This window comes from Mustela erminea, chromosome X (genome assembly GCF_009829155.1).
Source record: "Mustela erminea isolate mMusErm1 chromosome X, mMusErm1.Pri, whole genome shotgun sequence".
In the NCBI taxonomy this organism is placed as follows: Eukaryota; Metazoa; Chordata; class Mammalia; order Carnivora; family Mustelidae; genus Mustela; species Mustela erminea.
Window position 1 is genome coordinate 11738642 of NC_045635.1, and position 16063 is coordinate 11754704.

At 45.9% G+C, this 16063-nt stretch overlaps 2 protein-coding genes across 6 annotated transcripts in view; one reads left to right on the forward strand and one right to left on the reverse strand.

Annotated features, from left to right (window-relative positions):
* Nucleotides 1–16063, reverse strand: part of CLTRN (collectrin, amino acid transport regulator) — a 43377-nt gene that overhangs the window by 6819 nt on the left and 20495 nt on the right. For 3 of the 5 annotated variants that reach the window (XM_032331800.1, XM_032331801.1, XM_032331797.1), the window contains 2 exons: nt 8820–8933; nt 3239–3433 (listed from right to left, as the gene is read on the reverse strand). In XM_032331800.1, the coding sequence (XP_032187691.1) occupies nt 3239–3433; nt 8820–8933 (309 nt within the window). Of the gene's footprint in view, nt 1–1413; nt 1529–3238; nt 3434–8819; nt 8934–16063 lie in introns of all 5 variants that reach the window. The other 2 variants (XM_032331798.1, XM_032331799.1) reach the window with 2 other exon arrangements.
* On the forward strand, nt 9793–11431 carry LOC116583683 (POM121-like protein 12). The gene has a single exon (XM_032331795.1). The coding sequence runs from the start codon at nt 10229–10231 to the stop codon at nt 11105–11107; it is 879 nt and encodes a 292-aa protein (XP_032187686.1). The 5' UTR covers nt 9793–10228; the 3' UTR covers nt 11108–11431.

Genomic DNA, 16063 nt, shown 5'->3' on the forward strand with positions numbered 1-16063 from the left:
TAGAGCCCCTGCCTTCGGCTCAGGTATGATCCCAGGGTCCTGGGATCGCTGCTTCCCCCTCTCTCTCTGCCTACTTGTGATCTCTGTCTGTCAAATAAATAAAATCTTTAAAAAAAAATAAAATAAAATAGGGATTTGTTAACTAATAAAATCCCAAACAATGAGCCACTGAACTGGAAAACTTTTTATTTTTATTAATTTTTTTATTAAAGATTTTATTTATTTATTTGAAAAACAGAGATCACAAGTAGGCAGAGAGGCAGGCAGAGGGAGAGGAGGAAGCAGGCTCCCTGCTGAGCAGAGAGCCCGATGCGGGGCTCGATCCCAGGACCCTGAGATCATGACCTGAGCTGAAGGCAGAGGCTTTAACCCACTGAGCCACCCAGGCGCCCCTGGAAAACTTTTTATAGCATCCTGGCAATTTCTGGATGAAAATGAGATCCTTTTTTCAGTATCCCTTAGTCACAGAAATGGGTTAAGCTGATCTTGGATAATAATACTGTTTATTTAGTGCATGCTATATTCTAGGTACTTTATACACATTTATCTCAACCAATCCTCACGGAAGCCCTGTGAGATAGTACCTTCTTACTACAGATGGAGAAATAGTCCCACAGAAATTGGATGACTCGACCAAGGTCATTTGGCTAAAGGGCATAGGTGGTGTTTGAGTTCGCCCAGTTTGGCTTCCAATGACTGTACACTTCACAATGACCAGCTATGAGTAATCAATGTAATGTTGCTACTGACAAAGGTAAAAGAATTGTTAAAGGTTTCCTTGCGAAATGTCCTGAACAGTAGGTTTAAATATGCATATGTCGTTGATGACAGTGGCATTCTTCTCCACAGAAGCAAAATGGTTAACTGGGACAACCTTCTCCCGGCCTTCTAAATGTAAGATTTTCTATCTAATGTATGGATTGAACTGTTGAACAAATCTTTGTTTCCTCAGGACTAAAAGCACTGGGGCCAACTTCTGCCTTTTCCATGATTAGAAAGGGCTTTCATGACCATCACCAGGGCTCTCCCCACTCCAGACCACACCCTCTCCACACCTTCCAAGCAGTACTTTGCCCACGAGAAACCCACCACAGATCGTATCTAACTTACAACACAACAAATCAATTTATCTTCAGAAGGTTGTCGTAACTGTCCTGACTCTATTTGCCAATTAGTGATGCTCTCCAGATTTCTGTAAGAGATGTGTCTATCTGTTTTCCTAGCCTGAACACAAAATGAATTTGCAAAGGCAAGGTTGTGACAACAGCCTCACTTCTCCCAGGCAACAGATTATGATGCTACACACCCAATTATTATATTACCGCAGGACCTGCTCAGCAGGAAAGAGACAGCACGAGCTGGAAGGCCAGCAAATGGCAGGATAATAAAATAACAGTAACAGCTAACACTTACTGAGCGCTCACCGTGGGCCAGGCACCACTCTAAGCACACCACTGCATTAACTCTTTTTATCCCACCAAGGTCATTATTTCCGGTATACCTCGCTGTCACTCCAGCAAAGTCATCTCTGCACAAGCAACAAAGAAAAATTTAACCAACCCGATGCTAGCACCGCAAACCATACTCTCCTGCGCTTGGGTTCCCTGACTCATTGCCTGTGCCTCCTGATATGCAGAGTTAATGGATTACATACAACAGCAGAATCTAGGATATAAATACTTTGGATCTAAGCAGTATGTCTTATCGTCCGTCCTTCTAACTCCTACAGTATACTGTGCTAGTGAGGAAAGTGGGAACCAAGGAGATGAAGTGAATTTATAGAGGTTACAACCGTTAGAAATCCTAGAAGCACAGTATTACAGGATTATATGGAACTTAAACATATTAAACATAAGGTGTCAAATATTCCAAGGGAATCTTTCTTAATATTCAAAAAAAAAGACTGAAAACAAAACAAACTGACAACTTGTACCACGGCTCTCAGCATTGCATGCCATGCCGAGATGAAGAATATCAAGCAAGTACAACTTGATTTTAACCTCTGAGTTTTAAGATGGGGACTAGACATAAATCTCATTTATTCCAGAGCATTTCACTTGTCATTTGTGGAAAAAAGTTACAAAGGCCAACATCTGAAATGATTCCCTTCTGCTAGTAACTAGGGTGAGGCATAGGGACAGGAGTAAACCTCCAGAGAAACATTTAGTTGAACCCACACTTGGCCAAACTCAACCCCCATGACTGTGTGGGCATCGACCCTTTTGAAAGCCAATGCATGTCCCTGTGATTTCCACTTACCAAAATTCTTCTTCCTTGGAATCAGATGAGAAGGTTTTAGAAAAATCAAACTGTCTAATGAAGAGTAAGGACCCTCTCCACTTCCCCTCTGCAGCCGAGCTACTTGTAAACAAAACTCTCTCCTTTCGTCATGCTGAGAAATCCTCTCCGCCTCTCCTCCGGTTCTCCCACCTTCGTTACTTCCCCAGTGGTCTCAAAGTCTCAAAGTCTCCCTTGAAGTAACGGCGATAATTTAGACAGCAAAGTTTGTAGGTGCCCCGGAATCCAGATAAAGGAACTCCCGGAGTAGCAATCTCCAAACTGGAAGCTCTCAAACTAAGTGAATTAGAATAACCCGGATAGTCATTAAAATGTATCCCCTTTACAGATTATACTTTAGAAGGTTTGCAGTAGGGCAAACCTTCATTTTAAACAAGCGTTCCTGCTGATTCTGATGCAAGGTGTTGATTCGGAGTTCACCTAGGAACATAGTTCTACAGGCACTAGAGGGACAGGCAACTGTTGGAAGGAGGGAAGCAGAGAAGCACAAGAGTATCCGGGACAAGAGGGGGCCTGTAGGTACTGGGCCAAGAAAAGGCAAGCCAAGCTGGGGAGGCGTGGAAAGAACCGTGGAACTGCTGGCATTTGCCGGTAGAGGACTGTTAAAGATTAACTCTGCCTACCCAAAAAGTCTACTTAGGTTTGTATATCCAACTTACAAAAGCATAATACAGATATTAAAATCAATTCTTGATATGAAATATTCATACGGTGTAGAAGAAAGAAAAAGATAGTATTGGAAGGAGTCATAGTTAGTAAGGGACACTGGACTCTAGAAAGTCTCTAAACACAAGAGCCCAAGTGATATTTTGATAATCACCAATATTTTCAAAGTTTCAGATTTAAGGCATTATCTTCAGCTTGGAGAAAATTCCCTCCTCATTTTTCCAAGTCATAAGGAAATAGGAAAATCCTAAGTCACTCTGTTTAAGCATCTTACCTTCTACGTTGCCGGATTCCTGATAAAATCAACAGCATGACTGCCACTATGACGATGCAAAATATCACACTGAATATAATAATCCAGATGGGCATGGATGGGTCAGTGGGTGGTGCAAGAGTGGAAGGAATTTTTAAAAATTCCAGGGTCTGGTCATTCAAAAAGAAGGCATTGTTGATCCGGTTCCTATTCATTCTACAATATAATGAGGATTAAAAACAAACAAGAGAGAAAAAAAGTTATAAACAGAAGGTATAGTCCTATCTCTTCATGATTATAATTATCTCTAGAACAGAGCATCCCTGTGGCAAGAGACCTCAGGTTGACTAGACAGTCTGACGGGGGGCAGTCATGCTGTGGTACTCTTTTCATAGCAGTGCTGGCTGCTACAGAAAGGCTCGCCTACTGCCCTCCATTGTTGGGAATGTCCTAGAAGTAACCAGAAGTCCTGAGCTTGAAGCTCTGCCCACCAGGTTTTATTTCCAGAAAGGAAGCCTCTAGACTAGGATGACACAACTCGATTTAAGGTGACTTACACAAATACCAACAGCAGGAAGAGGGAAAGTTGTGTGTAAAAAAGTGGGTGAAAGGCGCACCTGGGTGGCTCAGTGGGTTAAGCCTCTGCCTTCGGCTCAGGTCATGATCTCAGGGTCCTGGGATCGAGTCCTGCATTGGGCTCTCTGCTCAGTAGGGGGCCTGCTTCCCTCCCTCTCTCTCTCTCTCTCTCTCTGCCTGCCTTTCTGCCTACTTGTGATCTCTCTCTATCAAATAAATAAATAAAATATTTTTTTAAAAAGTGGGTGAAAAACTCAAGAAGAAAAGAAAATCAGGAATAAAAAAGAACCATGAAGCCAGGAGCAGCTGTAAATCCATCAGTTTGATTTTTTTTTTCATTAATTCAACAAACATTTGCTGAAAACTTACCAAGTACCAGATATGGTGGTAAGTGCTGGAGATATAAAGTGAAATGAAAATACCAAGGTGCTTACAGACTAGACCAGTCAAGAAGAATGGCACATCAGTCCCTCCACAATGACAGTGCAGTGCAAAATGTTCCATGAGAGACGTTAAGTATGGCCGCCGTGGGAGGTGGGGGGTGGGCAAGTACCTCATATCGAGAAGTCAGGGCTGCTTTCCTGAGAAAGCAACATTGAGCTGTGTTTTGAGGGACTCACAGGAATTCTTGAGGCCAGAGTGTGTAGTAAGCACAGGAATGGAGACAACGGTATCATAGTTTTGTTCAGGACTGTAAGTTTCATGTGAATAAAGTCACTGGTGCTTGAGAAGCCCAAAAATCCAGAAAAAATATCAAGGTAAATGAATTACTCTTGCTGGGGAAAATCTGCATTTTTGGTGGTGGCAGTGGTTAGGGAGGGGTTGAGAGCAAAGACTTATTTGACTGAAACCAAATAAGTGAATTTCTAACTGGAATTTGCAAACTAGATGAGGAGATTTCTTGGGATATTCGCTGGCCTTTACTGCATTCACACTAGACAACTGACTTCATCTACCTCTGGAGCAGCAACGGAAAATACATATATGATGTGAGCTTCATGTGTGACTTCAAATACTCTATAAGGTGCATTTTAAGAGAACATAAAAAGAAAGGGGTGAAATTATTTTTTAATTTTTTTAAGTAGGCTCCACACCCAACATGGGGCTTGAACTCGTATCCCTGAGATCAAGAGTCACATGGCCTACTGACCAAGCCAGTCCGGTACCCTGAACTATTTTAATAATTTTTTTGCCCAATACAGCCAGAAAAATATAATTTCAACCTGTTGTCAATCTTGAGTTGGCTCACATTGTATTTTTTACTCAATCTTTGAAATGTGATGTGTACTTTACACTTAGGGTGTATCTAATCTTGGACTAGCTACATTTCAAGTGCTCAGCAGTCACATATGTGGAATGACTACCATCCTGGACAGTGCAGGTCTTGAACCTGACAGTAATGGCTTGACAATCTCTGCAGATCAGCACGAGGCTATCAGGAAAGACCTCCTTTAGCAAATAAAAATCTAGGTAGAGACATGATTACTCACAAACGTGAAAAAGAATCCCAGCCAGATAATCTATAGCAGCAGATAATTCCAATGTAATTTTTTTATCATAATATCCGCTAATTCCATCCATGTTGTTGCAAATGGCAAGACTTCATTCTTTTTTTTTTATTTTAAAGATTTTTATTTATTCATTTGACAGAGAGAGATCACAAGTAGGCAGAGAGGCAGGCAGAGAGAGAGGAAGGGAAGCAGGCCCCCTGCTGAGCAGACAGCCCGATGTGGGACTCGATCCCAGGACCCTGAGATCATGACCTGAGCCGAAGGCAGCGGCTTAACCCACTGAGCCACCCAGGCACCCCAAGATTTCATTCTTTTTGATGGCTGAGTAATATTCGTGTGTGTGTGTGAGTGTGTGTGTGTGTGTGTGTGAGAGAGAGAGAGAGAGTCAGTCATCTGCTGATGAACGTCTGGGCTCTTCCCATATTTTGGGTATTGTCAAATTACGGAAAAGCTTCCTTTTTCCAGAACCTATCACTGATAATCTGGGAACACAAACGTCTCTACAAAATAACGAACCCCACTACTAAGGTATGACTCAGAGTAAAATGAGAAGTTGCTCTATATTCTCATTCTAGCTACCTGGTTAGTGAACACTTTGCTGTTCTTTTGCCTCTCGGACTGATTAGAAGTTATAAGTAACTAATGAATCACTGAACACTACCTCAAAAACTAATGATGTACTATACAGTGGCTAACCGAACATAATAAAAAATAGTAAATAACTAGATACATACATAGATAGATAGAAAAAAAGAGACAGACGTTCTGGGGCACCTGAGTGGCTCAGTTGGTTAAGCGTCTGCCCTCAGCTCAGGTCATGATCCTAGGGTCCTGGGATCGAGTCCCGCAGCAGGCTCTCTGCTCAGCAGGAAGTCTGCTTCTCCTTCTGTCCCTCAACTCTCTTTCTCTCTCTCTCAAACAAATAAATAAAATTCTTAAAAAAAAACAATTACTCAGAAGTGATCGGTGTTGACATGAAATGCCACACACGTGCAGGAACGCACTTCACGAAGCAGAGAGGGTTGTGCAAATAGGAAGCAGAACTAGCATCACTGCGCCCACCTCCACCAGAATCTTCAGCCTTGAAATTCCTATTACCTGCCCTCTAGCTGCCATCCCCTCGCTTTTCATGCTATCCTTCTTTCTTGGTACTGTTCCCTTTATTTTCATACAATCCTGCTGAGACCGATCCCTGACATAACTTCTCATTCTTTCAGCCTTCCCCACCCCCTAAGCAGCGTCTCGGGCAAGGACCTTTGACAGAGGCATTCTGTCGTGGACATACTCATCTGCGTCCTCCACCTTCAGCCCCAACACTCACTCTCCTCCCTCGCATTAACGGGAGCCTGCTCTCACCACAGCGCCTTCGCTTCCTTGTAGTCCTCCTAGAGCATGGAGACGGTGTGGATAAAATGCAGTGAAATACAGTGTTCCTAATTCTCATGCCCTAAGTGCTGGGTCTTAACAGTATTTTTAGTGGTATAAGTACACGAACAATGTAGTTCAAACCTTCCTGTTAAAGCAGATTAAATCATATCCGGCTAGTATAGATCCTCAAGACCTTTGCTTCGGCGAGGGAAATGGATGATTGTTCACACAAAAACCTTTGGCATTGATTACATACTCATTATCTTAAATGTTAATATTTTACAGACAGTAAATGAGTTCTGCTAGGTATTTCTTCATGGTAAAGAGAATAATGTGTATTTCGGTAACCTGTAAATCTGTTGTAAGGGGAGTTACTTGGTTTCCTTCTTTCTTTTTCCAGAAATAGTTTCTTTTCTGAACTTATTGTTCCAATATACCTTTGCCCAACAGTAGTCATTTTAGGGATGGAAAGTTTACATACATAAAGTACACACTGATTAAAGTAAAAACAAACTGCATCCTTCTCTGAAGTCAAGAATACACTTCACTTGGGGCTCCTGGGTGGCTCAGTGGGTTAAAGCCTCTGCCTTCGGCTCAGGGCTCTCTGCTCAGCGGGGACCCTGCTTCCTCCTCTCTCTCTGCCTGCTTCTCTGCCTACTTGTGATTCTCTGTGTGTCAAATAAATAAATAAAATCTTTAAAAAAAAAAAAAGAATACACTTCACTTTTGAAAGATCATCATGTTTACAAGGAGGGGTGGAGAAGAACTGGGGGAAAACTGTGTAAAATCTGAAGTGGGTAAAAAATATTACTGAGTATCTGGTGAATTCACCTTTCTGGACAATTTATACCTTCTATTTGTCTTTGAGTTATTTCGCAAATCTGTAAGTGGTAGAAAACTGACATAATGTAAATGATTCTTGCCCAGAGAAAATCAAGTGAGCTGTGTCTGGTCGAATATGACTGATCACTACCTGATGGACAGAATGGTGCACCTTTTTGTAAATGGACATCACCATTCCCTGATTGCCAAAGATGCACTGGTACTTGCAGTCTCCTTTGGGTTTTTGTTTGTTTGCTTTTTAAAGATTTTATTTATTTATTTGTCAGAGAGAACACAAGCTGGGTGAGCAGTAGGCAGAGGGAGAGGCAAGCAGAGGAAGAAGCAGGCTCCCCGCTGACTAAGGAGCTCGATGTGGGACTCGATCCCAGGACCTTGAGATCATGATCTGAGCCCAAGGCAGACACTTAATGGACTGAGCCACTCAGGCGTCCCTTGAAGTCTCCTTTGAACTGCTTTTACCATTTTACTGGTTCCCTCATTAATTAATGAGACAATAAAATCTTTAGTGGCATTTACTTTTAATTTGTATGACAGTCACGCTCTTACCTTGTTTTTAAAAAAAAAAATCTTTTAAAGGCAAAGACTGTACATTAACTAAAGAAGTTAAGTCCTTAGAGACCCAAAAAATGAGACCATTTTTATTGTTTAAATAAAAGCCAAAGGTATGACTTGTCCTTCAAAATACCTTATATTTATTAACTCATTTAACCTTCTCAACAACTCTGAGGGAGAGGTACCATAACTATTCCTGTTTTATAGATTATAGGAGGAAAACAAAATGAGGGTAAGTAACTTGTCTGTAATCCAGAGACAAAACCTACGAATTTGGGCTCCAGAATCCATGTGATAAACCATCACACAACAGCACCACACCAGGTTTTCTTGCCAAAAGAAGACAGCCCTAAACATTCATAGCTAATATTTAAACCAGGGCTTCTCAGCTACAGCACAATTGGCATTTGGGGTTGAATAACTCTTTGTTCTGAGGGGCCATCCTGTGCATAGCAGGATGTTCAGCATCACCCCTAACTTCCGTCGACTCAACACCCCACGCCCCCCACCTCAACTGTGACAACAAAGATGTCTCCAGACATTGCCAAATGTCTCCTTGTAGGCAAAATTGTCCCTGGATAAAAAACACTGATCCAAACTAATGCTTAATACAAGCTAACAAAATTAAATCTTTCACCTATGAATACATAAATCATTGTGAAGCACAGAGAGAATTCTTCAAAATTTATGAAAACTGTCGAATCAATCAACAAGTTGATATGCCAGGAGAAGACATATTTAGCGGTGATTACCTTATGGCTGACTGTATCTCAACAGCAGGAAGGGTGTGATTTTTTGAAGGATCTGTAACCACAAACCAGAATGACACCCGCTGGGTTACATTGCAAAGTAGGACATGGGAAATTCTGCAGATGATGGAGAAAAAAAATACATTATAAGCAAATTATGACCGATTCCATTGGAACATCCACTCTGGCATAATTACCATCTTAAAAGGTGTCTTAGCTATGAACTCATTTTTACTGTTTTAAGAAATGCCTTATTAAGAAGAAAATAACACAGGAAATCTCCTTTGTTGCAAAATCAGATACTTGGGAATCACTCCTTAAATGAGAATCTACCAAAATGAGAAAATAACCAAAGTACACAGTCAAGAGTGTTAAGGATCTCATTCTTCATCACCTGCTAGCTGACAAGCATCCCTGCTTCCCCAACACTGAGCCTCTTTCAAAACCACAGACGCCTCTGGTGTTGCTTCATCGAGTTGTTCTTAGTCTCATTCAGACTGACACATCCCAGATCCAGACAAATCAGTTGCCACTCTCTGGCCCCATACTGCTTCTGTGCTGGCCACACCGCCATCCCTCTCCCACTCCGGTACTGGAGCAGACACACGAGGAGACCTCCAAGCTGAAGTGCAATCATCAATTTACCAGCAGTCTTTGAACACTGTTTCTGCAATTATTTGCTTTCCAACTGTCAATGGGAATGTGCCACACCACTCTCAGTACATACATTGCCGGGACATATGACAGGAAAGAAATGACATTAGTGTTCAGATGGGAGACAATTATATATGAATATATGAAAGATACAAAGATTAAAAATTACAGGAGAGTCAACATAACTCAATGTTGCCAGGACTAAAACATAAATCATGAACACATTCACCATTTTCTTAGGAGCAAAACTGCAAAAAGTGACATTAGCAACTGTTCTGGAAGATGGAAGCACCCATCACCTTTACTAATAAATGTAAATTCCTCTTCCTTTAAAAGAGCATTCAAGTGCATTTTTACAATAATGAAGGAGAGTGCCATTCTGCCGGTTTTCTGTAGTTTTCAGGACCCGATAGAAATGACTACATTTTCTCCCGCTAAGTGTCAGGTACAAACGCCGAAGCAGCCCTCGCGGCCCCTGTGCCTAGAGCCACGTGCCAGGGACATGCAGTGTGACCTGGAGGGTCCCCGGTCCTCAGCAGCAGGCGTGCCCGGGGCATCTTCCCCGTCCGCGGGGCCCGGGCCTGGCTCGTGCAGGGCCCCTGGCCAGGAGGTTCCCCACGTGAGACCCCGCGTGCCGCCCGTGCGTCGCGATTTCAACGGTCGCCCCAGCCCGGCGTGTTCCGCGTCCGCAGACACTCGGAGCCCTTGCGGAAGCCGTATTTCGCCCTCCGAGGCCCCGACGCCGCCGCACCGCCAGCATGGGCGGCTACCTGAGCAGACACCTGGGCAGATACCTGCGCACGGCCAAGGCCGCGCTGCCACGCCCCGCTTGGGGGAACCGCTACCTGCGGGCCAGGCCCGCCCCCCACCGCCGCGGCCCGGTCCAGAGCCAAGTCATCTCGGTGCACCGGGAGCGCTGGATGCAGAGCCGGACCCGCCTCCCGCTGCCGCCCCACCTGGACCACCCCCGAGTCCAGAGGGTCGTAGTGCCCAAGGCCTGGAGGAGCTTCCGCGGCAAGTCCCCCCTCCACACCTTCCTGGGGCTGGATTTCTCTAGCAGGCGCGAGAGCTTCGTGAGGCACTGCCTCTGGAAGGCCCAGAACGTCCTGAACGTCTGGAACATGGTGACCGTCAACATCGCTCCTCCTGAGGGCGGCGGGAGCTCCAGCGGGCGCCCAGCCACCCAGGAGCGCCCGCACTCCTGCGCCAAGGAGATCCGGCTGAGGGCTCGCAGCCCGGGCCAGAGAGGGAAGAAGAGGAGCCGCAGAGCTCTCCGGTTCGAAGGCCCCCCGGCCAAGAGGAGGCGGCAGAGCCCAGGGGCCAGGCCGTCCGCCTTCAGGCCTGTGTGGAAAGATGGCATGGCCCCTTCCTTCGTGCCCAGGCCTGGGCCTCTGAGAAGAGGCCTCTTCTGGCATCCCGCCGACCAGGAGGCCACCCAGCCCGGGCCCGACCCGCTGCCAGGGCACCAGCAGGCCCCAGGAGAGTCACCGGGCCTCGGCTTGAGAGCAGATGAGCGTGTCCCAGAGCCTGGGCCCTCCTGCAGCCTGGGGCTCCCGTTGTATCCTGAGCCACCGCCTGAGACTCGAACCAGCAGTCCTTTTACCCCGCTGACCCCCGCTCTACCCCCGCATGAGTGACCGGCCCCGGCAGCCAGCCCTCACCGCCCGGGCAGCAGCTCCGCCCAGGCCCCAGACCCACCTCCCTTGACCCACGGGGCTGGCATCCAAACCTTGGTCTTCCTCCTGCCCTCCCCCTGCCCGCCTTCTCCCTGGAGACACACTTAGCGGGAAGGCCTGCTTCTCCCCTTTTCCCAGTTTCTTGAGTGAAAACAGTGTTCTTCTGTTAGTAACAATAATAAAGTTTCGTTATACAGAGTGTCGTCTTTCTTTCAAAGGGACATATACGAGGATTTCGTCTACACTGAGAATTCTCTGTCTCAGCACTGTTAACATTTGGGGCCAGGTAATTCTTTCCTGGTCCTTGGGTGCTGTCCTCTGCATCATAGGGTTTTAGCACAACCCCTGGCCTCTATCTTCTGGGGGCGGGCAGCACACCCACATTGTGAAAATACAAAAATATTTCCGAACATTGCCATATATTCCAGAAGGAGGTGGGGGTGGAGGGAGAGGGGTGGGAGGGTGGGGGGGGTGGGGGGTAGTAGAGGGTGAGGGGTAGTGGGAAGGTGGTAGGGGGGTGGGGGGAGCACTTGGAAGAAAAAAAAAAGCCCACACTGGTGGAAAAACTGAGGGACAGTGACCTCTGCTGGCAGAAAGAGTCAAGCTTGGTCTTTTTAAAAATAAGCTACTTGTTGGTAAAACTGAAAATGCTAAATACTGGGAAGTGGTGGGAAAGATGCTGAGAACTGGGGCGCCAGGCGGCGCTGAGTGCGAATGTGTAGCAACGCTTGGAAGTGCTGCCCAGAGCAGAGCGTGACCATGAGAAACTCTCCTACACGGTGTGTACACACCCCTGCCACACACACATACGCCCCACACCACACACATACCCCCCATGTACACACACACATACCCACACACACATACCCCGTCACACAAAACCACCCCCACACACACACACCACCCCCCCCAACAAACCCACACACACATACACCACACAGCACACACATACCGTCCCACACACATAACACATGCACCATACCCACACACACCACATACACACTCCCACACACATCCCCTACGCACACCACATATCCCACACACCCACCATACACACACCCTCCCACACACATACACTCACAGACACCAACCACATACCCATCACAGACACCCACACACACACCACACACACACACCCTACACACCACACATACCCACAAAACATACACCCACAACACACACCCCCACAACACACATACCCCAAACACACACACACACACCACCCATACCACACACACACCCTCACACATAACACACATCCCCACCCACACACACCATACACACCCCCACACACCCACCACCTACACCCACACACACACCAGCACTAACACCACATGCACACACACCACACATAACCGCACACACACCCCACCCAAATACCACACACACACTCCCATACACACTCCCTACACACATCAAACACACTACACACAACCACACACCCCCACCGACATATACACCACACACACCCACCACCCACCACACACACCCACAAACACACCACACACACCACAACCCCACACACACACAGAGCAGTGAGAATGTTCTTCCCAGCACTCCGTCAGAACAGAGAAGCCGAACAACCTAAATGCTCACTCACAGGGGACGGCTAACGTAAACATACTATGCGCTAGCGAGGAAATTCTGTTCCACAAACCCAAGGAAGGACATAGCCCCAGGATTCTCCGCTCTTGGGCTACTGGGCCACGCCGTTCTCTGCATCGTGGGATGCTGAGTGGCACCTCTGGCCCCCGTCACCCAGACAGCAGCAGGACCACCTCCAGCGGTGACAGCCGCACGCATCTACAGACACTGCCAAATATGCCCAGGGGGACCGACATCACCCCCAGTGGGAAAGCACTGAACTAGGGCTCTGTGGTTTTGACGACAGGTTACATCTCAAAACGAATCTGCTGAATGAAAAAGCCAGGGACTGGTAGAGTATGTGTGGCTCACGCCATTTACAGAATTTAAACAAATGCAAAGTAACGTTGCTGGGAAAATGGGGAAGCCAGGAACTGCATTAAGAGGTCTTCTGGACACTTTCCCTGCCTCGTTCCTTCCATCGAAAGCCTCTTTAAATAGTGTTCAAACATGAATTTCACAGCATCCACCTTTAGAGAGTCCGAGAATAAACAAAGTCTCTTCTCCGTGCAGCCTGCGTTCTAAAGGGGCGCAGACAGAAGATAAACAAGGAAACGGACACACTAGCAGGTGCAGAGAAGCTCCATAAGGAAAAATAAAGAAGGAATAGGAACACGTATGAGTCCACCAACACAACCGTGACCCTACGTCCTTTCCCGTGTCCGCATCACCATGGAACTACAGCATCCTTTACTATGAATTCAAGTTCTTTACCTGGGGTTTCCATTGGGGCAATGCTTCCTTTCACGTAGCACCTCAGCGAAGAGATTAAAAATGTTTTATCTACCTAGACGTGAAGATTACTAGAAGATGCAAACTGTTCCTGAAAATATTAAAGTCAACATTTTCAATGCTGACAGTTACTGTTAGATACAAAATGTCCTGGACTGAACCGCTAGAAGTCAAGTTCGTGTTTTGAGGTTTACTCCCTGCCATTTTCTGGACTTGAGACGAGGCATTTCACTCTACAGCAGTTGCTAGAATGGGCTGGAGGTCTTAGTGTGTCCACAAGGGTACCGGTGGCATTTTGAGGAGGGAATTCCTTATTAGCTGGGACTGTCCTGAACTTGGCAGCACGTTGATCACCTCTGAGCCCTGCCGTCTAAATGCTACAACACTCTCCAGGCATAGATGCAGCCCCCAAACACACCACATTTCCATATGCTACCTGGCTGGGGTCAGAACTGTACACACATAAGAAACACTCATAAACCACCTCCAAAGTGTCAAGTCCTGAAAACCGAGGCAGATCAAGTTCATGAAAACCAAAGGAAGACAGAGAAATACTCTCCATCGCTAGAGAGATCACTGAAGAGGCATCAATTCTGCGACAGAGGAAGGACATTAGTGAAAGGGGAAGTGGGTCTGAAAAATTCCAATTTAAAAGTATTGAAATAATGATAATTCCTTAGTTTTGATATAGCTATTGTGGGTATTTAATAGAACAGCATCAGGGTAATGGGGGAAGAGTCTAGAGCAGAGTTTCTCAAACTCAGCACTATTAAAATTTTAGGCTGCCTAAGTCTTGTCTGTAGGAGGCTGTCTGTTCTTTTCTAGAACGTGTACCACATCCCCAGCCTCTGCACACTCGAGGCCAGTAGCACGTCCAACTGTAACACCAGAGGACCTCCACACAAGTCGACATAAGCTCAGGGGCAGTGGAGGGAAGAAATCCCCCAGGCTGAGAGCCATTAGTACACAGGATCGCTCTATATGATCTCTGCAAGTCTTCTGTAAATACATCTGTAGGTTTTCTAACTAAATACATATAAATACAGGAGCAAAGCAGGTAGTTTTAAAGTTGCCTGGGTAGGGTACAGTAATATGATCTACAAGAATAAAACAAGGCAATGGATTAGTAATAGTTTTACTGGCTTTACTGACAAAGAGATAACATACAAATGTACTCTAAAAGTAGGAGTCATATTCAAATGAAGATATGGGCATCCACCAGCCTAACAACGGTCTTAATAATTAAGGAACATGTCTGGAAACTAGTTCTGTGTTCAGATGCATCAAGCACTTATCAGGGAGCCTGACTGTCCTAGTGTCCTATGGGGCACTATTTCCATCATCTCTCCTAGATTCATAGAGTGAAAAGGGGGAACAATATATTCACTGCTGAGGGTCTTCAACTAGAGAATATTAAGTATCCTCCCTACATAGTGGTTCCTCCAGTCAAAGAAGTCTGTGGTTCTTCAGAAAACAGGAAAGTTGTCTGGTGCTCAACAAAGACTAACCATAGAGATACAATGACTGAGAAGTGCTTCTATTTTGTTCTGATACAGGCAGTTGAAGTGGTAATGAGTAAGCCCACTTCCTAAAGGAACGAGTTTGTGGGAAAGGCCAGGGGAGAGCACACCCTGCTTCTGGAGACAGCTATAAGGCAAAGGCTATAGAGAAAGACAGAAACTCATGGGCTGGGGCTTCCTCCTTGTTTGGATGATGCTTTGGGAAAGGAACCATGATGTCTTGGTTTCCCCAAGACTGAGAAATTGAAGGCCAACAAGAGATAGAGCCCAGGCAGTCCAGACCCACTTCTACTATGATGACTGACACTAGATCCAGCAGGGGAGTCTCCCCTGAGGTAGCAGAAGAGGGAGAAATGGGTGGGTGGCCATCGTTTCCTTGTGCCCATGGCTTAGGAGCCTGGGTAAGCATGCTTCACTCACTCACAAAAGTGTACTAAGAAGTAGCATAGCTCAGCCAACATGGTTCGGGGTGGTGAGGAAGAGTTCCTACTGCAATGGCTTTTAGATGCCACGACCCTTCCCGTAAGTGCAGGAGTTGCAGTGCTAAGACCCTTGAACACCAAGGTCATAGGATCGTGAGCCAACCAGAAGATTAAAAACCAAAGTAGAAGCTGATAATCCTGAGATGCCTGAATTGGCTCACAAGATTCCATACCCCAGCTGAGAATAGACCCAGGACACTCGAGAGGGCGCAGGGTTTCTACATTTCCTGTCGTTTGTCCGTAGTTCTTGTCGCAAGGGTCTCTAATCCCTGCCCTGATATGAACTTCATTGTCTCCAAGCAAAGAACACCCTCTTCAATTTCATCAGCTGCAAAGTCACCTGGGAGACTACCAGAAATATTTAGTCTATCTGCAACACAAGCTTTCTTTGGGCCTGGGACAAGAGGGCAAGGCCCAAGCCTGTGCCACTGTGCATCCCTGCATTCCTGCAGTGTGGCCCATGCGGACACTCAGGGAAGGGTTGTGTAATGGATGGATGGATGCATGGATGGGTGAATTAATGGAATCCGAAATGAAGC